This window comes from Zosterops lateralis (assembly GCF_965231275.1).
Source record: "Zosterops lateralis genome assembly, chromosome: 12".
NCBI classification, from domain to species: domain Eukaryota; kingdom Metazoa; phylum Chordata; class Aves; order Passeriformes; family Zosteropidae; genus Zosterops; species Zosterops lateralis.
Genome location: NC_139772.1, coordinates 16,299,509 through 16,322,691, shown reverse-complemented (window position 1 = coordinate 16,322,691; position 23,183 = coordinate 16,299,509). Strand labels below are relative to the sequence as shown.

The 23,183-nt window shown below is 39.9% G+C and overlaps 1 protein-coding gene across 1 annotated transcript; it reads right to left on the bottom strand.

Annotated features, from left to right (window-relative positions):
• Positions 1–347: 347 nt before the first annotated feature.
• Positions 348–22,655, bottom strand: TDRD12 (tudor domain containing 12; the record flags this gene model as incomplete). Its single annotated transcript, XM_083869953.1, has 31 exons — positions 348–457; positions 783–849; positions 942–1,095; positions 1,176–1,289; positions 1,722–1,776; positions 2,804–2,913; positions 2,999–3,061; positions 4,186–4,355; positions 5,260–5,352; positions 5,881–6,091; positions 6,413–6,600; positions 7,785–7,884; positions 8,096–8,313; positions 8,404–8,537; positions 9,310–9,427; positions 10,248–10,376; positions 11,142–11,330; positions 12,514–12,641; positions 13,563–13,716; positions 14,151–14,336; positions 14,711–14,815; positions 15,484–15,544; positions 16,260–16,318; positions 16,634–16,710; positions 16,897–17,098; positions 18,022–18,107; positions 18,899–18,954; positions 19,556–19,675; positions 20,764–20,900; positions 21,178–21,336; positions 22,635–22,655. The coding sequence occupies 31 exons, from the start codon at positions 22,653–22,655 to the stop codon at positions 372–374; spliced, it is 3,750 nt and encodes a 1,249-aa protein (XP_083726079.1). The 3' UTR covers positions 348–371.
• Positions 22,656–23,183: the final 528 nt, after the last annotated feature.

Below are 23,183 nucleotides of genomic sequence, written 5' to 3'. Positions count from 1 at the left end.
CTGGGTTTTTCAAGTAGTAATTTCTGTTGTCATCAGGATGCAGAGCAAGACCAAAATACAGATTACATCAGCTCTTTATACAGTCATTACCAGCTACGGCTTTGCCAGTAATTGTTCTCAGGTGAAGGCTATAATTAAGCACAGTTGCAGTCAGGTTCTAAGGGTGCTCATGTTTTAACTTAACAATTACATGAACAAGCCACAATTACATCAACTATCAAACTCAACAACCAACAATTCAACAATTACATGTTGTTTAATAATTACATGTTGCTTAACAATTGTTTAACAATTAAACATCAACAATTACATGTTGTTTAATTAACAATAATACAATTCTTATCAGAGGGAAAAGGAATGTCTCCTCCCGCTTATTCATCACTTTCTGTATCACTGTCTTCTGAGGACTCAAACCAGTCTTCAGATCCTGCAGGAGGGTAGCTCAGTTTTCCAGGACCTGCAAGTTATTAAGAAAGTGTAACATTTATAATCTAGGAAAAAATGAGCCCCAGAACAAATCCATGGTACTGTTAATGCAAGCCCCAATGCTTTTGACTACAAACTAGACCAGAACATTCAGAACCACTTCTATCTGCCCTCAGTCTGTGCTAAGTTGACAGAAAAGTGCCCTGCTGCCTCTCATTTGCTCTAAAAGTCCTCAGCTCTTTTCAGAGAATTTGAGCAACTTGCTGGAATAACTGAGTGTTTCAGATAAAGCCAATGCAAAAAGAGGAATGCTGATCATTTTATGTATTATAAACACAGACTCATTCAACCCTTACCAACTGTAAAAGGCCTTTCATCTTCAGGTTCTTCCCAGTGTTCAAAATCCAAGGACACGTGAACATTCTGTTGACAAAAACATGGTTGAAATACCTGCTCTGATGCACAGCAAACGTGTTGAGAACATTCAGTAACTCTCCAATTAATTTTCACTTCACCTTGTTCTTCAGTAATTTGCACCATGCTCCTTTTTTCTCTTTTACCAGTAAAATCACAGCCTCTGTATCCTTAATCACACATGTGGACTTCTCTGCAATTACTGACTGATACAGCTCCAGGTCAGCCACATAGAGTTTGCCTTCTGAGTAAGCACTGCAATATACAACAAGTTTAAAAACACTAAATCCAAACAAACTAACTTGGCTGATTATACTGAGGTTTCTTAAACCTACCTGAAAGCCACCTTCTCTCTAGAGAATTCACATTTACTGTCAGATGCCCTCAGTATTTGGACCTTCAATGTCACAGTCACATTATCTTGAAACCACTTAATTTGTGGATTACAGCTGAAAGAAACTTAATTTAGTAAGTATTTTCCAAAGCAGAAAACCACACAGAGCCAGAATTTGCCCCTGAAGTCACAACTCAGCCAAGGAGCCTGGGCCATGCAGACCTGACAAGTGCAGCAGTGCCAGGGAAGCAGGTGAGGATGGGACACCAGTCAAGCTTCCTACAAAAGCACATTCCAAGTCTTTGGAGCACCATGTCTACAAGTCCCATGGGGAGACATGCCTCACTGACTTTGGTATCACAGGAATCACATTTATTGCCTCATTTCAGGATGACACCAAAGTCTGCCCTTCAAGTGCCAAAGGAAAATTTAACAGCAAAACCAACTTCCAACAGACAAAAGGAACTTTCCAGCTGACCACAGACAGAACAATCCTCTTTGGCAGTTCATATAAATGCAAGATGGGAACAAATCACAATTTTCTTACCCTTTCTGCTGATGCACAGTAGAGTCTTCTGTTTCTTTTGTTTGAACTGCATCATCTAAAAAGGAGACATCCAGAAACATCTTTTATACTTCCCTATACTACTACAGAAATTGGGTATTTCCACAAATCCCCTATAGAATCAAAAAATAACTTGCTAGCAATCAAATTACTTTGTCTTATATTGTGTACTTCCTATCCTGAAAGATTTCATAAAGTTAATAATTCGACTAAAATTTTCAATTATCAAGAATACTGTAATTGGTGCAAGAAGATTAAAAAAAACTTCACCAAACATGCTGTTTTCCTGGTAAGGTAAAGATTTTCTCCAGTTTCAAAACATTATTTATTTGACGCCTGAAATATTACCACTTAAGCAATTAGTGGGGAGTTTCAAGGATGAAATGTCTAATACTGGTGTCAACATCACAGCTTGAAACATGGCATTAGTGTGACTATTACCAGGGAAAGCCTTCTACAATAAGCACTCCAGCCTTTTGATCTGCTACAATATCTTCACCTTCCACTGCTCCAAACTCACATGTCAGCTGCTAGCAGGAAATCCTGTCCCCCTGCTATGCCTGAGCACTTCTAAGCCTCTCCTGACAGAAGTAAGCACATCTTTTAGATTAAAAACAAATGGTGGAGGGGAAGCACCATTTTCTGCCATCCTGAATCTTGAGAAAAAAATTAACCTCTCAAGAGAACAGCATTATTATTCACACTCTTATTTCAACAGGATTCAACTCCCTTAAACCCTGTGGCCTTGGACAGCAGAGCTCTTGTCCTCTCTACAACGGAGACTTTCTGCTTACATGTTCCACTCAGAGCCAAAGAATTCCAAGTGTCTGAAGGACAGAGCATTCCCCACAGAGCCACATAGTTAGAGCGGCAGCAGGAGTCACACTCACAGCATCTCCTGACTGCTCACTGCAAGGCAGCTGTGGCTGACTGCAAACACCAGCCCCATGTGCTGCTCTGTACACCCAGAGCAGTCTGCAGCTGCCACGATGACTGCTAGGTTGGTATCAAGCACCCAACTTGAATTTACTTTTGAAAACTTCTGGAAACAATGGAAGGCTTACTGCTTGGAGAAGTCCCAGAACTGTTACAGCTCTCAGCAGGATTTTCCTGTACTGATGTAGCCTGTGGACTTGACGCCTCCTCTAGACCAGCTGTGTCCTCTTCTGTGCTTCTAAACACAGAATAAAGCAGTTTTAGAAGAAAACCCACATATGTCAGCTACACCTTACTTTGCCTCCTCCTACTTTAACCTGTACCTTACTAACAAAGCCTGTCCTGAAGTTCCCAATTTTTCAGCAGTACTCTCAGGCTTAGCAGGTCTGTAAAAAAAATTATCCAAGCAACTGCATTACACACATTTCAGCACACAGCATCACAATGAAGTTGTCTGGTCCCTAGCATTACATGTTTGGCGATGACATGGAGGTTCCCAACCTTCCTTTCCCAGGAAAAAGGAATAAATGCAAACAGGTTGTGCCTGAAATACCAGATGCTTACTGACTGGTAAGCATCCAAACCAGCTACTGAGCATCCTAAACCGTAACACAATCTGAATTCAGACTCCATACTGTTATAAATGATTAAGAGCCAATTCAAAATAAAAGAATTGATTTAACAGTTTACTAAGATTGAATTGTAAAGCCACAATAAAAACAACATGGATTGAGTGTTGGGTGGACAGGCTGACAGCAACACCGTGCTCTCCAGCCCTGCCCACGAAGGCTGGGTTTTTGTGTAGTTTCATACAGTTTTTTTGTCCGGAGGCTACAATTATTGAGAAATTCCGAATATTCATGTATTTCTTGTATTCCTGGGCTTGGTTTGAAAGGATTTCCCTTAAGTCCCAAAAGCCTTCCTGGACCCCTTCTTTGGGGTGCAGATGAAAATCTGAATTATTCAAGTGGTCCTGAGCTTTGGTTTCCTGTGAGTCCAGAGGATCTTCCTGAATTCTTTCTCACGGTGCAGGTGCAGTTTAGCCTTCAAGACTGGTATCAGGCTCTTTTAGTGGGTGTAAAGTAGACATTCCTCCTAGATGTATGGGCCATCTCCAGCCAGGCCTTACTGTTTCTGTTTCAAATGAGGTACTCTACAGTTGCAAAACGGGTCCAGGAACCTCGGAGACGTTCCTGGTAGTTTTTTTAATAGTCCATACTTTTTAATACAACAACTTCATATGCGAATTTATATTCTATATCTATTACAATACTTTTATTACTACCTTGCTTGTCTACATCAAATTCTAGGTCAACAATTTCTAGAATTACAATTTTCTTTTCCTTGTGGTTACGTGGCTAAAAAATAGTTAATGGGAAGTAGACACATTACAAACACAACTGTTTCTGCATTTAAAGGAAAATCACTGCAGTAATTTTAATCATATTCAGTTAAACAGAATTTTTCTCTTAATAAAATATATGCTGAAAAACAACTTGCAAACACTTACAAGTGCTCCAGCCTCTCTGCATGATCCAAAACTGTTATCTGTCTGCATAGCTTCTGAATTTCTCCTATATGTTCAGGATTGTCGGTTCCCAAACCCATTGACAAAATCTCAGATCGAATGTTGTACTCATTGATCCACATCTTCATCTCGGGAAGACTGGTAACCCCAACCTGGAATTACACAACATAACAAAGGGAAAGCACAGTTCTTTCCTTCAATGGTGTCTTCTCCACCTCTAAGCTGCTCTTTCAGTCAAACCTCAAACAAAGCCCTACTGACTTATTGCCTGTAGGCAATTTGGTTTTCCTGATTTTCAGACAGGAACCTCCCCACGTTTAATGGTTTTCCAAGTATCACCACCATTTGCATTGTGATCATGGCTCAAGTAACTAACTGGCTGTTTGCCCTAACAGAACCAGGATGCCAATTCAGTGAACAGTGCCAGCCCTGATCATGTAAGTGACAGCCATGAAATACCTCATGCAGGGAAGAACTGTGAGTCCTGAACAACCTGGGAACAGCTGAGGGGTGGGGGACACAATAAAAACCCCAAAGCCTAGAAATTGGTGAAAGGTTGGGCTACCCCATATGAGAACAGAAGCTACTGAAAAGAAGGACTTCCAGATCATTTTCTCTTTTCACTTGACTCACTCCACAAAATTATAAAGTCTGCTGGATCCTAATGGATGTACAACAAGAAAAATCCAAAAACAAGAGCACCCATTTTTCCTGTTCTGATCAAGAAAATAAAGGAGAAAAGCTTCAATGTTTCTTAATTTGCAAAAAAAAAATGGACTAAAACCGACCACAAACTAGTCTAAGAGCTGGAAGAGTAGACTTCGAATTATAAACAGAATAAATTACATCTACTTCAAGAACTGCTGGGTGTCAGCAAACCATCTTTGGAGGATCCAAGTTTCATTCTTGCAGAGGAATATGACAAACTGCAGAACTGATTTCACAAGACTGAACACTAGTACCTCCCAAATACATTTTTATTACTAACTTTGTGGAATAGCCTTGGACCATGTGCAGATACACTAAGATTTCCCAGTGCTGCCATTCTATACCTACCATGGGGTCTACCCAAACTGTCCTTCCCAAGGTATGCACCACTTTTGCATGATGAAGTTTTCCTTTAATTTTGTGATTAATGTGATCAGTCACCTAGGAAAAACAAGTTGTCACTGCACTTGAGATGTATGGATACCAACACAGCTTTACAGTCATGTTTAACTACAATGAAACAACACCTTCTAAGCTTAATAATGAAAAGGATATTCAACAAATAAATACAGTTTTGAGTAAACTAGTGAACACTTGAACTCAACTCTAAGTTAGAACAGTATCAGCCTTCAAGGAAGGAGTTTCCTTAATGAAAGATCAAACAGGTCAATTTGGAGAGGCTACACTTCCCCTGTTCCTCCCCCAGAATCCAAAGCAGTGAAAACCTGTTCTAAAAGACATTTAAATCAGAAAAAAGAATCCCATGAACTTCACTGTATATTTCACAGAAAAACCAAAAAAGAAAATGAACCTCCTTAGAATCTGCCCCAATAGCAGGTATTTAGTGTCAATACTAGTAAGCAATGTAATTTGGCACCCAAGTTTACAGTTTTTAACTGTTTTCTTGTAGAAAACAGAGAAAGAAGGTAAAGAGTATGAAGGAAATACCATTCAAAACCTGCTTATTACCTTTGGATTCCATTCAACTTCATTATCTATGGGTTTTACTCTACAAACCACAATTTCCACAGCCTGAGGTGGCAGATTCTGAAACTTTGCAGGTAAGGGAAGCAATTGATCACTCTTCACTTGACTTGTCCTGCCTTCATCTATGTATTTAATTGTGACCTTACAGACATTTTCTTCATCTTTTGCTGGAGGAGTCTCAACCACCTGAACCCTTCACACAGTAGGAAAAGAAACAGAATTATTATTCATGTAACCAGTTATGCAGAGTATTTTTTAAACCTGCTCTCACTTTAAAACTGGTATTTTCACAGCCCATTCTGTAACTGAGCACATGTGTGGGGAACCATCTTGTTTGCTATTCAGGAACTCAGAGTAGGCAAGAGCTTTTTAAAAGCATTATTGGCATAGCAGTGATTTTTTTGCTGCTTTGGAGGATGGGGTGATTTTTTTCTTTACCCAACAGTCAAGTTTTTTAAAAAGCTTTGTATAAACACATGCACATGAACAAAGTAAAAAGCCAACAAAATTTTACCTGTGGCAAATGCCTCCCTCACATAACCCATAAAACACTGACTTCTCCACGTTGGTAACAGAAATCCTCTGTCCTGGTACCTTGAAATAATCATTCATTTCTTTAGCAAGAACCGTATATTGGTCCTTTTGCTTCTTGACTATCCGACCAAAGTAGTTTGTTGCATGTACAATGAGGAGAGGCAGGATCTGAAAAGGATCAAATACATCAGCAGAAAGGAAGGGTGGATGATTTCTCAAACCAATGAAATTTAAGCCTTTATATATACAGATCACATTTCCAATCCCCAAAGGTGCCAGATGTTGCTGTACACACACATTTCAGAAAACAGTGAGTTGTTGCTATTATTCTCAATCCTAACTGCTCGTAGTTCAGTCAGCAGTGGACACCAACGTATGGAGCAAGAACTGTTGGGTGTCAGGCAAAGAGATTCCACCTCAGTGAACACCAGCAAGTTCTGCCAATTTTCTGCTCACCACTCATACACTCTGCACCACTCCAGCTCTACTCTGAACACGCTCCGGCCTTACAGGGAGTTTTACAAGAACTGAATGGTTTTTTTGCACTGAAATTACTTAAATAAAAGACTAAAAACACACACTCTGCACACCAATGCGTAAAATGCTGCTGTGAGTGCACCTCGTCTCAAAGGGAGCAGGAGACACAAACTCTTACTGGGATGTGAAGAATCACCATAGCAAAGTCAACCTTATAGCCATGAAGGGTTCATGAATGTGGAACTGCTAAAAAAGAAGTCTAACTAAAACAGAACTCTGTAGCAACAGTCTTCCAAAGCACTAATATTTTCGAAGGACGTAGCTCAAATGTTCTACCTGCAAGAGAGGAGCTGCCCATTTCTTGGGCATACTATAAATGAAAAATCCCAAGGCCAGAAAATGCTCAGTTTTCAGCAAGTTTGCATGAACATCTCAGCTAAGAAAAAATCCTTCCACTTTCAACTTCTCTTCATTTCCACAGATTACTCTGTGCCTCCCCTACACGAAATCTAAGTTTCTATAAACCTCCATCTTTGTTAATTTTGATATATGGTCTCAAATTATAAAGTGAATGAATAGACAGGACACAAGTCCTCTTGCCACAAAATGGGAATCTTCAAAAGCAGAAAAAACACTTGAGGTAAACTCAGAACTACCTGCAAAACAGTTCCAGTTCAAGCTAAGGACACAAGGAACATCTGGCACACTGATTTATGCAAGGGAGAGGGGCAAAAAGCTAGAGGGGCAAATAGCCATATCAAATGATATCCATATCACAGCAGGATTAATGGACTACAAAAAATTAAGTAACATGCTCAGTAGCTGTTTAAGATCTGTCCTCTTGGTACCCAAGCCCAAGGAAAACCGTAACTTACTGCCACACGTTTAGGTGTTTCTATCATTTCATCTGCAATATTCTGGGCCATGTCTATTGATGAATTAATTTGATGACGATCTGGACACTTTGTTCTCTTCCTACATTTAAAAAAAAGAACAAAAAACAAATCAGGTTTAGAAAAAAGCTCTTTGCTTTCAGATGTAAACTACTCTTAAGTGACTTGCAACACGCAACAGAAAAAAAAATCATGAGCAAAACCTCTTTTAGATAAAAGCATCCAACAAGAAAACTCATCATGGAATCAGCACCAATCATCATTCAAGGCACAAAAACCTGACATTTGCTTACCTGCAAATCCCAAACATCTTAAGAGAAGCACAGAGGGGCCTTGAAAGCTTATCTTCCTCAGATTCCAGCACCCTGAGAGTCAAATCATAGAGTTCTTCTGGAATTTCAGCTTCTGCATGCTTTAAATAGCAGAGAATCTCAGGTGCGTGACAGGAACTGCTCTCTGTCAACAGAATCACTGACTTGGCCTTCATATGTTCCTGATCTCCAGCAGAATCCTGGAAGTGATAAGAAATGTTTTGGAAAACGTTTATGTATCCACCAGCAGTAATTCAGAGTAGCACTACCCAGCCAAGGTTCACCCAAACCTTCATCCCAGTGCAGAAGTTATCCCTCAGGCTTTGCAGGCGCTGCCCAAAGACTTCTGGAGATGGGAAACTGAAATGGATCACACAAGTGGCATCTGTGATTCCCAAGGATTGCAGGCAGTCATCTGTCAAAACTAAGCACACGTTTGACACAGATATGTAACTGTAATAGTTCAAACATGGGAAGTATCACATCACATGCACCACGGCTGATTTTCTTCCTCCCACCCACTGACTGGAAGATTAATTTTTTCCCCCAATATATTCCTCTAAGGCTTTTTATTTCTCCAGGCAATAAATCCCATCAGCATATGGCAGACAGCACCTCATGCCAATCTCACAGAATTCTCTATTTCCTGTCAGCACCACAGGATACAGAGAATGGAGCAGTATTCACAGGAGTAAAACAGGAAGACAACTGAAATATGTATGAAAGCTCTGTATGAATCTACAAAGCAGAGGGGAATTCACCTTCTCGTTCTTGTATAACATGAAAAACCACTGGAGTTTTAAAATGGATAAAGACCTTTCTTACTGCAAGAAAAAAAAAACTGGAAAAAAAACCCCCAGTGGAACATACAAAAAAATCTTTACTATAAATCTCTGGAGTTTCAAAATTATTTCAGACTTAGTTATCTCCTCTGTCGCAGAGACAACTGTGAAATGATAGAAAACCTTTGAAAATATTGGTAGTTCTTTTTTAACTAAGCAGGGAAAATAACAGGAGAAAAGAAAAAAAAAAAGCTCAAGAGCTGTAGCGTTAAGATGTAAACGGAGAACTGGAAAGAGTTGATGGGGAAGAGTTATCTGCCCCTGTGGAAGAGGTGAGATAACCCAGTGTAAGTGTTTGGTGCACATCTTAGCTCTGCATTAAGATACAATCCCAACCAGACAGAGAGTCCTCACCTAACACAGGAGGAGTGCCAGAACTGTGCATTCTTCTCCACCTCTCCAAGACACACTGAGCATTACACTTGCTTTCCTTATGCTTTTTCAAGGAAACTACTGAGTTGCTCTTCAGTGCCTGCATGGCAAAGTGAAAAGTTACACATTCCTGCAATGCTGCAGTATTTGCCCCAGCCAACTCTAACAAGCAGCATCTCTTACTAGAATTTAGCACATTTTACTGCAGAGATACAAGGAAAAAGCTAATGAAGTTTAGGCTGCTTATATGAAAAGAAAACCCTGTATTAATGGAGATAAGGTTCATTAATTTCCTGTATAAAAAGAAAACTACAAGCTTATGTTTCCATGTATTAATACATTAGACAGACATTTCAGAAAGTAAAAATGTCAAGCTTTTCCCCTCATTAATGTGTCATCTCTAATCTGACTCCATGATCTAACAAGCAGATTCATGTTTCAGTCTCTCAGAACAAGCACTCTTCATTACGTGAACCCTTGAAATATTTTACAGACCAGGTAAAATATTTGAGTTGGTGTACACATGAAGTACTAGGAATAGACTCAATCCTACTTTAACACCAACAAGCACTTTTTAAAGTGGTGGCAGGGTTGGTTTTGATACTCTTGAACCCTCAAATATTCAGGGGAAATGTGCCAGAAAGTCACAATCTCAAACCAGATTTGCTTCTGTTAACAATCACTGAAGAACAGATATTCCAGATACAATAATATTTACATCAGAAAAGAAACCTTTAAGTATCACAAGATCTAATGCCAGCTATCTGCTGGCAGTTAGTTTGGGGTTACTTTTAGCAGGAATGACTGACTTGCAAATTCACATTCCTCTTTTATTCTCAAAGCCAAGATAATTTAGTTTGTTATGACTTTAAAATTAAAAAAAACCCTGCTAGTCTATCTAAGTTTAAACACTTTCTTACCTTATGAATAATCTCTACATCAGTTATTGAGTCAGTGAATACCAGCACTTTCTGAAGATTCCTCTGGGTAAAATCCAGAAGTTTGAGTAACTCAGCAGTTCTGTTGCTGTTCATGCAGGGTTGCACCACCTAACAGCAAATACAGAACAGAGGGCTGGTAATTCATACAACCCATACATGTTTTACTATATAATTCTTCCTAATCCTAGCCCTAATGTACCCACACATTGACACTTTCACTTCTGCTCAATCATTAAGGCTTCTCACAAAAACTCGTGGGTTTTCAGTCCCCTGACATGCTCAGAGTGTCTACTTTTGGAGATTTCCCAACATTTAAAACCCACAAACTACTCCATTCTACTCCAAATTACTCCACAGAGTAATTCAATCAAACTTAAACCTTTTTTTTTGTTATTCTTAAGGGCTATACCACACTGACTGCAAACTGAGTTAAAAAACACCTAAGAATATGTAACAAGCCTTCTAGAAATCTGAGGTCAAAAGTTTGGTATTGTGTGAAAGCAGCAAACCAAGTGCTTCACTAGATTTGCCTTGGCACTGCTTATCCTGCCGTCCTGCCACAGCTAAAACACTGTAGTTCAGTCACAGCTAAAAACTGCAAAAACATTCTGCTAAAGAACTGTACTGTTTGCAAATAGATCTCACCAAATTTAGACTCATTTGCACTAACCATGAAATATTCAAGGGACTGTCTTCATCTCACTCCTGTAAAAGACACTAAGAGACCTCCAGCTGGTTCAGTGACCCACTTGCACAATGATTTCTAACAGCCACTTCAGCTCACACTGGGAGGCAGCACTGCAGCACCACCTGCTTCCAATAAACCAGCAGCAGCCACACATCCAAGCAGTGACATCATTTCTAAAGTTTTACCTGCTGCACATTTCCAAAGACGGCAGCTTCTTCAACAGCTGTTATCACAATGTGAGGATCACTCATGAACTCCTTTATCAAAGGTGGGATGTGTTTGTTCCACTGAGTTCCCACAGCAACAATCTGACGTGGGAGAGCCTCCTGTGCCTGAGCAGTGGCTCTCTTGTAACAGTACAGTATAGTAAACACCTAGGAAGAAAAGAGGTTTTTTCTCTCATCTCATCATATTCCAGCAAGCATATGACAGCCCAGAAAAACACGTTGTTTGAGAGCACTGTTTTTCCCAGTCACAAAGCCACTATCACAGTAAAGTACAAGTTTCACACCTCGAAAGAACAGTTTGGTATGTACACTTTTATCCTTTTCTCTGATTGACTTTGGAAGCAAGAGAAAGCCACAGGACAGCATGTAGCAACAGCACATGCCTGTGCATATAACCGTAATGCAGGATTGTCTCCAGAGAAGATGGAAATCTCAGGAAAAGGATCTGTCCAGATCTGCAATATAAAAAGCCTAAACAAAGCTGATCTGAGAGGGCAGAGACATTCAGCAAAAACCAAATGGTAACTAGAAGACAAGCCCAACCTGCCAACACAGTAATTTGCAAATACAAGACAGACGGAAAGACAGACGGAAAGACAGACGGAAAGACAGACGGAAAGACAGACGGAAAGACAGACGGAAAGACAGACGGAAAGACAGACGGAAAGACAGACGGAAAGACAGACGGAAAGACAGACGGAAAGACAGACGGAAAGACAGACGGAAAGACAGACGGAAAGACAGACGGAAAGACAGACGGAAAGACAGACGGAAAGACAGACGGAAAGACAGACGGAAAGACAGACGGAAAGACAGACGGAAAGACAGACGGAAAGACAGACGGAAAGACAGACGGAAAGACAGACGGAAAGACAGACGGAAAGACAGACGGAAAGACAGACGGAAAGACAGACGGAAAGACAGACGGAAAGACAGACGGAAAGACAGACGGAAAGACAGACGGAAAGACAGACGGAAAGACAGACGGAAAGACAGACGGAAAGACAGACGGAAAGACAGACGGAAAGACAGACGGAAAGACAGACGGAAAGACAGACGGAAAGACAGACGGAAAGACAGACGGAAAGACAGACGGAAAGACAGACGGAAAGACAGACGGAAAGACAGACGGAAAGACAGACGGAAAGACAGACGGAAAGACAGACGGAAAGACAGACGGAAAGACAGACGGAAAGACAGACGGAAAGACAGACGGAAAGGGTTCACCATAAACCCACTTCCAGTGTTGCTTTCCTCAGTGTGTGCCACTGTTTCAGACACAAACACAACTGGAACAGCATTTTGCCAAGTGACTGTGTAAGCCATTTACCTGCTCAGTAGTGTCAGACAACAGCACCTCAACCTCATCAAGGACAAGATGGCAAAGCCTGCACAATAACCCTGTGTTATGTTCCAGCAGTCTCAGGAGGTTGTATGGTGTAGTCACTATTACTTCACCTGAGTTGGAAGGAAAGACAGTTACCATTAATTTATTAGAAAGAATCACATTTGTATTTCAGGTTCATCATCTCCAGGCTGGGGAGTTTGTATTTTTCTACTCCTGCAAGTTTTCCAAGAAATGAATGGCTGAGGCTCTGGTATTTTGAGACTCACTGAAATGTCTGAAGGTTAACAAGTTTACAGAGCAGGATGTCATCTGATTTGCCAGTAAGGTACTGGAAGTAGAGGTAAGAACATCAGAAGTAAATAGCCAGAAGGGCAATATTTATAAATATATGCAAGAGCAATTTCAGGGAAGTTCAGTTTCAACAGTGGAATAAAGCACACATGGCAGCTTAGGAATTTACATACACCTGTGTGCATGTGTATCTATCTACACACAGAAATAAACCCACACCAATCTTCACTGGAGCCAATACACCAACAGCTCTGCTGCTATAAGGTCTGAATTCATTCACCAGGCTCAGACTTGAATGATGGGTGGATGAATAATGCTGAAATAGAGTTTTACATGATTTTTCATAGTTTTATCCAGAGCTCTTATTCTCTTGGCACAACAAAAGCCGCTTTTGAAAATGCAGGTATCAACCAAAGCTTAGCAAAGGTATCAAACCACTACACACCTCACTGTTTTAAGTACATACATATAAGCAGGGCAAGTCTCACAACAGCTTTTTTATTACTTCTCTGCTGCTTCTCTATGGAGCATCCTCTGCATGCTATTGAGTTAGATGCACAAAGTACTGACCATTTATTGCAACAGCAAGTTGTAAACTGCCATTTAAACAAAGAAAACCTCCAACTTCAGTTTATAACCCAAGAACTTGAGAAGCAGAAATTGTTCTTTCACATGCTCCTGCAATTAAGGCAGCCCACACTGCCTTCCAGCATAACTTATATGACAGAAGGTGTTCTTACAGCCTCGCATTTCCACTTGGCTGGCTGCTTCCTTGTTCTGCCCAAGGATTATCAACATTGGATGAAGTTGTCTGCAGCCTTTCCCGTATGTTTTCAGCAGGTCAAGAACAACTTGTGCCTTCTTCCATCCAGGACATAAAATCAGTGCTTGTGGCTACATACACAGGTACAAAAATTGACAACACAGTATCAGACAGAAGTACAGAACCTTAAGAATCCTGTCTTACTTGGGCTGTACTGGACCATTGTCAGAGGTACCTTACAACCTCAGTAATTCTGTTTCTGTGATCTAATACAAGCTAGAAAATGCACTGTAGTATTTAAAACAACTAATACCCATTTTAGCTTACTGAGTACGCACTACTCATGCAGAAACAAAGCTCCATTGTGTATGTAACTCCCAGGGCATGAACCACTTTTTAGGGATTGCTTTAAATCTAAGTTCGGGACTCCCCCCATTCACACAGTCCATCCAAGTCCTCTAAGCAGAAACTGGCAGGCATCATGAAGATGCACTGAGATGACACTAATGTGTACATTCCAACCATTCAGAGCAGTAACAGGTTTTCTCGTCTAATATGTACATACACCACTCCTGTTTGGCAAGGCTTGGTAGTTACTTTTCAACTGCAGAAGTGTAAGAACTGGTGGAATATATAGTAAGGGATCATTTCCCTGATGAGAGATGGCAACGACATCACATCCCAAAGCTACTGGTGGCCAACAGTAGGACTCAGTGAAGGTAGGGCCTGAAAACTTGTTCCAAGCAAGTTCCTACAAAAAGAGAAATTAAGAGTTTCCCATTAAACACCAACAAAACAAGCCAAAGCATAACAATGAGTGATTTAAAAGCTTTTGACCCATTAGGTAACAAATGTTCTTAACAGGTAATATGAAAAACCATCTTCTGGGATGAGCTGTTAAATTACTGTATTAAAATTCAAATCCACTTGTAGCAGTGGTTAATATACCAGAAAAAAGTGTAAAATTCTTACAGCATTTCGGCAAAGCTTCATTTATTCCACCACATGAACAATCTTGCACGCATTCCTCAACCAAACTGAGGTATTACTGTAGTATTTACTATGGTGATTTGAGATATGAAACTTGTCTTAATAAGGTAATCAATGTAGTATCATCACCTCTACCTTTTTCAGACCATCAGAAAGTGGTGCTGTTTCCAAAACTGATGATGGTTCAATTTTCTTGCTCAGGAACACAAAGTTTTTTTCTTTCCCAACATTTTGAAAACTCTGAAACCATTAGACAAATAGGTGACAATGGCAACATTTAACAAAAGGTGTTTAGCTTACACAAAACTCAGAAGCACTCACTGCATTAAAAAAATGGCATTTTGATGTAAATTTATCAAATTCTTCAAATTCACTTTAAATATGATTCATACCTACTGATAGGTTACAGAGCAAGGGCGAGATAAAACCTCATTATCACTATTCTTGAGGAAAGATTTTCAAATATGGTCTTTACTGTTTAAACCCCCCAAGAGATGCAGTGGATGCTCTGTGTACAGCTGGCACTCAGTCCCACAATGAGCAGCATGAGGCAGGGGCTGCACTCACAATGCAGATGGCAATTTCTCTCCATCACTCCTCCTCTCTCTTTTCTGCTCCAGTGCAGGTCCTCCACAGACTGCAGCCCCTTCAGAAACATCTGCATGGAGCTTCTTCTGCTGTCTGACCTGGCATTGCCTGTTTCTCACTTTTTTTTGTTCCCTTCTTGCGTTTTTGCCCTTTCTTAAATTCAGAGAGGCATCCCCAACTTGGCTGGCTGGCTCAGCTTTACCCTGCAGAGGCCAATGCAGGTGCAGTCAGCCCCTGATCACCTCTCACAAAGACCCAATGCTACCAAAACCAAATCCTTTGCACAAGAGCAGTCAAATTAAAATTAATGCTTGAAATACCTGTTGGTCATCTTCAACTGTGTCTGTCTGGAGGGAACTGGAATTGAAGAACTGTGGAAGCCTGAGATCCAATGTAGATGCAAAAGAAAAATGTCATTTATAGATACCACCAGTATTTCCCAAGTGTCACGAAGTAATTCACTCAAAGTATTTCTGACACATCTATGCCAATGAGAAAAACCCTCAACACTAAAGGAGAAATCAAAACCCACTACCTGAAAAGCAAAATTCAGTGAAAAGAATCCTTCGGAATAGTTTTCAAAGTTAATTGGCAAGTTCCCTGACATTAGAAGAAAAATAGACTGGACTGTAAAAAAGAAAGGTTTCTTAAAGTTCTAAAACATAAAAAACCTAATATTTGCACCAGTTAGAAACTGAAAGAAATACTCCTGAGGTTTATTACATATGCATCAACTGACCAACAGCACAGTGAAAGCATTGCACAAACTGACCCAGTCATATTCTATTAAATCTGAAAACTATAAATCGCACTATAAATAAAGTAACACAAATTAAGGCATTTAGTGTGCAGAAAAATATCTCCTCACCACACCCTCAGTAGCTGTCAAGCTACTGTTCAGAAAGAACTGCTATTTTTCTAGTCTGGGTAACTACCAGCAGCTTCAAAGTCCCTCCTTCCCCAAATGCATGGGTATGATGTACCTTCCCTTTCCCTCTGCCCTTTAGAGGCCTAAGAACAGTAACTGCAAACAAACTACAGCTGCCAACTGTCTGATTACAGAATCATTCTGTATATTCAACATGCTGCACCCCACCTCTCTGTCTGAACTGCTTTATCTTCCTTGGAAGGCACATCTGGAACCATGCTGACCACCTAGGAAAAAAACCACACTTTAAGCACTAAAATAATGTTCAAAAGCAATATTTTAAACACAAAGTTTGAAGTGGTTTTCTTACCCAAGTGTGGGATTTTCCAAATACTTTGTGGCATTTTTTTACGAATTTGAAGTTTCTTTGACTTCAAGGAAACAATTACTTAAGGCAACAATTATTTAAAGCAACAATTTTGATGAAACAAACTTCAGAAAACTAAGAACAACAAGCTGGATGATTACAACACTCATGATCTGGCCTAGGTATGTTTACTTTAGCTTGTATTTCACAATTTAACACAAAATGTAATACTTACAGGCACAGGATTGTCATTCAAAATGGCACATAACCTTTGGGATGTCTTTTCAAGAACAGATTTATAATCATCAAGACCTAAAAAGGTAAACAAAACGGAGAGACCCATCTCTGATTATCTGAACACATAAAAGAGCCAGAGATGGACACCATGTGTCGCAGTCACTGGGATCCAAACCAAGACAGGAGGTTCCCATTCCACACATCCAACTAAACACACCAAGTGCTGCATGCAGGACTGTCTCCCACACTTGTGGCTCCCACCTGGCCCAAGATGTGGTGGCAACTCCTCCCCTAAGGGCAGCTTTGGCCTGGCAAGAAACGTAGGACCAACAAACTCCACTGGAACACACTCAGCATTCAAGGACACTTCAGCGTCAGAGTCATCTGAAGAACTCCCTGCAGTCCCTTCAGCTTCCTTGTAATGAGCAAAGTGCTTTGCAACCAGATCATCATTAACACAGATCTACAAAAAAATCCAAACAAGATCTTTTTTAATCAGTGTCAACAAGCAATAAGCTACACTAACACACACTTGTTTAGAATTCATGTGAAGCCTTAAAAAAAAGCAGTGCTTTTATAAATGATAAAAAACCCCAAACAAAATCCAACCAAACGAAACACCAGACATAAAAGTACCAGTGAATGCTTTCTGTCAAATATTAATTCTAAAAAAATGGAAAGTCCTATCTACCTGTATGTTCAACACGTGTTAACTAGTGAGTATTGTGTTTCTGGCCAAACTTCTGCACTGAATTCACGGTTTCTATGAGCCCTACACATCTAAAAGAACCCTCTAATTCTGTCAAGCCCATTTATTTCTTTTAGATTCAGGATACATCAAAATCTGACAAAGGAAAAAAAAAAAAGTAGTATTAGGCCTAAAACTTCTGGTACCCACCATACAGCTGCTTAAGTGGCAGTAGCTACAGCAGAGATTTGACACAAGTTACACATTTTGGCAAGTGGAACTAGAACGGATGATTTTTCCAGCTCCTTGAGGACTCAGCTGTATGCAGGAGTGTGAACTTTTAAAGTTATTTCTACAGCATTATGCAGCTGCCTTTCTGAAACATCTTCAAATGTTTACCCCAACATTTGGTACACCACCAAATGATTCATATTAGTTGTCCACTTAAGTACTGGCTGGACTTCACTTGACTGTGAATAATCACTTCCAAAAAAAAATGTTCACACAGGTTCTGCCTATTGGACCCGTAAACTCTCAGAGGTTTACAATGAACAGAACTGTAAGAAAAACCTCTAATAAGTTAATGACTGAGCTTCTACTGTATCTGATTGAAATTACAAAACTCACAAGTCATGCTTTCCAGTCTTAAACTAATAGTAAAGTACATCAATAGAGTTGGAAACATAGAAGTATCTTACCTTTTCATCTCTTATTGTCACAAAAAGAAACACATCTAACACTTTATCTTCTACTGCCTGTATTGTGGCTTTAACCTCAGTAGCCTCTAAATAGAGTGATAAACACAAGAAAAAAGATTAAATCCTTATCACACTATCAGCATTCTTCACTTGTACTTTCTGAGACAGACAAAAACAGAAACCACAATTTAAAATGTGTAATGCTTGTTATTTCACTTAAGTCAAACACAGAAATTAACAATAAAAACATAAAAGTACCAAAACCAAACTCTTCCTTAGTCTTTGAAGGAGGATTGAGAGTTGAAACAGATCAATGACCTCTTGAGTCAAACCACTTTTAGTTGTACACTAAAAGTCTTGCTTTATCCCTTAGACTCTGACAGTCTGGGGCACCAGCATGTGCTTTCCAAGTGGGACATTTCCTTTTCTTGAAAAGTTGTTTGCCCATCTGTACAGCTTCGTTACACTTTTCATTTGGGCAAACACAACCAGTAAGTCTGTTCCCAAATCCTGCAGCACCTCTGCACACACTAATGCAGGACAGCTGGGACACTGATTCAGAGCCTCACGTTCAATTCACAGAATGGTTCCAATGCTCAAAACAAACGTGACATGAATGCTCCCTCAGCCTAATCTAGCCTCAACACAATCTACTTAAGTGCCAAAATTTATGCAGCATCAAGTCCAGGGTACTCAAAATGCAGCTCCACAAAAATTTGAGCTTTAGTCACTCCATACTTAGGCAACTCCTTTCTCTTTATTTTTAACAAACAGCATTCATAAATTTAATCCACTATACAAAAGTATAATGAACTTGTACACAAGTATCAGATTTCTCTAACAATTGATTTTTCTGAAAAATACAAGAGCTACTTGCCTTCAACGAGTTTTCGAAAATGCTCAATAGCAGCAGTGTCCCATCTTTTGGCTGGTCTAGGAAAATAAACACAACCGGTTATCCCACATCATGAAACACATTTCAAAAAAAGCAATTTCTACACAACCACAAAGCTCTGAATCATGCAAATTCTTACAAAGTGCAGAACCAGAGAAATCAGGAGAATCTGTATTTAGCACATTACTTCAGTCTTCATAGTATTGTTTAAGCTCACCAATATAATTACCTGACCAAAATTAAAAGATTTTTTTCCTCAAGATATCATGGCTTGCACCCAACATAAATTATGAAGAAATCATAGAATTATTTAGGTTGCAAAAAAACTCCCAAGATCATGGAGTCCAAGCCCTAACTCAGCAGTGCCAAGGCCACCACTCAGCCATGTCCCTTAGTGCCACATCTACCCATCTTTTAAATCACTCCAGGGTTGGTGACTCCACCACTTCCCTGGGGAGCTTTGTCCTCTCAGCTGGAAGAGAGTTAATTTTCCTCTCAGTGGCTGGTACAGTTCTGTGTTCTGAGTTTACTATGAGAACACTGTAGGGCCCTTCTTGAACAGTAATCCCTTCTAAAAAATTCTGCACTAAACTCTGGCACTTTAGAAATGCATGAATAGATTTACTCAACTCTCCTTACCCAATTTTGGCAGTGTTTTCACAGTAGTCAATGTGCAGTGTCAGTGGCTTTGTGCAGTGCAGCCGACACTTCTTGGCTCTATGTGGGAACTTTGCAAATGCTCCTGCTAAAACTCGAATGCTGCAGAACAAAGTGGAAATTACCTCATTTTACAGGGCAAAATTTCTTCTGCAGAAGTCACTGGTCTCACAAACCACAGTCTGTTATGCTGAACTTGACAACACAGTTCTTTAAAGAGTTTGGATCCCACTGGTTCCCACCCTGAAACCCATGTCTAAGAGGTTTAACCACCTCTAAGAGGTGCCACCAGGACCAAACGTGAACAGAAATGCTTCTCTATTCATTTAGTATCATCCCAGTCCCATGGAATCTTTCTGATCCTTTGCCACTGCAGTTTCAAATCTTCTTGCTATTCTTCTTTTAAGTATCTTCGTGGTATTTAACCCATTCTCAAAGTGTTTTCCAACAAAGCAACGGTCAACTTTAAAACATTATTTATTTTAAAATACTTTAAGTAAGTTCGAATTTTGTGGAATACTACCAAAACCAACTTGGTGAAGTTTCTTGCTCCCCAAGTGACATATTTTAATAGAGAAACAAACTTTAAGAGCTGGACTAGGTTGCTCCAGAACATAAAATTGTATTTTTCAAGATTTTAGAAACACAAGGTTTTACACTCATCTCTTTAAAAACTCAGAACCTGTGAAAATTCACCTTTTTTAGGCACCACGACAAGACAAACTGTCAGCTTGTAATAAACAAGTTGATCAACTGCAGAGGGCAAATCTCCACATATTTCTGTTTAGATCTCAAAAGCTGTTGCAGCAAGTGAAACCCTGCTTCTATAGATGGTTTTTGTGCCTGAACTTCATTTGCCATCATTTTTAATTTTTTTAGTATGTACTGAATTATTACAGAAGAAAAGAATATAAAGATAAGTTTTATCACACATTTCAATCACGACAAACCAACATTATTTCTATTCTAAATCTTTAAAAAAGCAAAATCTAAAATGGAAAGTATCTTTGAAGTATCAAAAAATAAGGACTAATTTGCACTCAGGCTCTGTCAATTGTATAATCTGGTTAGCAGTTTCTTGTGGACACAACCTACGCCTCAATTCAACCAAAGCATTGACTAAACAAGTATTAATAGCATCTCTATCTATTAACAAATACATCACAGTGATAAAAACTCTTAACACATACTTCTCTGATGGAACAGAACAGTGCTTGGCATAATCCACAAGGAAACATCCCAGCTGGTAACCATCCACCCTGCACCAGACTGACTCCACCAGTGCCCTACACCAGCACTCGAGTTCCTCACTGAAAACCACACAGACCTGAGGAAGAGACAAAGAACAAGAAGCAGGTTCTTTCAAATGGCCCGAAGTCCACTCAGAGGTTTTTCAAAGGCAATGATGCAGTATTTTATTACACAGCCTTCCACTGCCTTTGCAAAATGCAAGCCTTACACCTCACAGTTAGGAGGCCACAACCCACAGAGATCCTATTATCTATCTTTCTGTGCAAAAATAATAAAAAATTACATCTATTTGATACTTCACCCCTACACCAATTGAAATAACAGATTATTTCTATGCAGAGCAATGATCTTACCTGGCCTTTTTTTACCTCCTCTCCTTTTATTTTATATGCATCTTTATAACAGTTATAAAACTGTTTCATCTCAGCATTCAGGTTTTCATAAGCAGTTTCACTGAGCATACCAGGCATCTGTTCTTTCACTGCAATCCAAAAGCAGCTTGGATCTTCAACCTGGTGCAAGGAGGAGAGAACAAATACTGCTGACTTTTAGGAGTATCTGAGCAGCAGTTGTAAAAATAGGACTTGATTTTTATGGAGCACCTTCAAAATTATGGTGACTGATACTGACATACAGAATGTTAACAAGTGAAACATCTTTCACCTTCACAGCATTAGTTCACGAAATGGCCTCTCAGGTTCCAAGTTTCTTTAGCACTGCAACAAACACCACGGGGGATCTATGAGGGAGCAGCATTCTCTAAAAAGTGGGTTAAACCAAACACTGGGCAAAGTGCAAAGACAAAGCTTTTTAATTCCATATGAAGTCCTCAGGAAGTACATTAAAAAACCCCTAAAAACAGGATAAACCTTACCAAAGGGCTTTTCTTTGAGCTCAGTGTGTCTGTGAGAAAACTCATAGGCTGATATTAAAACAGCTGACTAGCCAAAGCAAGAGCTACACATGCAACCAAAGCAACATGATGAGTGCATTCACTGTTTCCCACTGGCAACTGCTTGGCCATTTCCAGAACACAGAACTTCATCACATACAATTGCTGCTGACTTGGGCAGCCAAATCTGACAACCACAGAGATACCTGCAGCTTTTATTGCTCAGCCTGACATCATATAGTAGTGAATATCCCCTCATTCAGCTGTCCTGGCTGGATGCTGCATTTTCCACAATCTCCTGTGAAATTCAGTATAATCCACTACTATATACTACACATTATTTAACACTCTGTTGCACATCCTCCAGTTTAGATTTTAGCTGCATCCCTCCTGCTGGGAGGAAGGGATCACAAGTATAAAAACGGTGAGGAAGGTGGGACAACAGCTCAAGTCACCCTGCAGCTGGGAATGCTGAGGCCTGGAGAATATCAGCCTGGGAAACCCCATCTATTATGCTACTGCTGTTAATCCTCTGTTTTGAGAAGTAGAATTTCTGTGTAGAGGTAATGCAGGTGTTTGGAGAGGCTTGGAGCCACACTCATGGACCTGCTGAGCTCCATGTTGGTAGGAAGATCAAAGCTCAGAGACCACAAAAAGCACAGGGGAGCTCACGGGGTCCTTGATGAATCCTGCTGGGATGGGCTGAGCCTGCCAGGGTCCACCTGGGTGTGCTCTAGATCCTCCAGTTAGCCAGACAATTAAATAAATTTACTCTGTATTTCAGCTGTAGTTTCCTGGTTGTTCTGGCTGCCTGCCTGTATAAATTCACACACCTACTCACCTAAGAAAACAAAACTGAAAACAAGTGACAAAATATAGATAACCCAAATACTACAGATTTTTTAAAAAGCCACATACCTTTAATACCACAACTTCCATGTTTGTTTCCTGTGTCTCCCTTATCACTGCTGTAAAAGAAAAACATTTGATGAACCATTTTTATGGAAGCCTATTTGAAGAGCATCCACCTAAAGTAAGCCCATAGATTTTTACTCCTCATGTCAGGAGTACAAGTCCAAGCAACTGATTTACATGTCTCAAAGGGCTCGAACCAGCTTTCTTAATGAGGGACTATGTTAAAGCCTAATTAGAATTTGCCATCCATGCTGCATCTTTTCCATTCAAAACCAGCAGAAATAATCTGATCACAAAGGCTGCTACAACCTATCTATGTGACCAAAGGATGGAAACACCAGAGGAGAATATCTACAACTTCAGAAAATCCCACAGCCTAATACAAAAACGGAATCCCAAACTTAGCAAACAAGTTTAACATCACAGATTTTTATTAGTATTTCACGCCACATCTGTCTGCAATGGTCCATACCAGATCTAGGAGTTACAACACAATGTGAAATTTCCAACAAGTAACTGGCATTTCATTTCGGCGCAAACCAAAGCGAAATC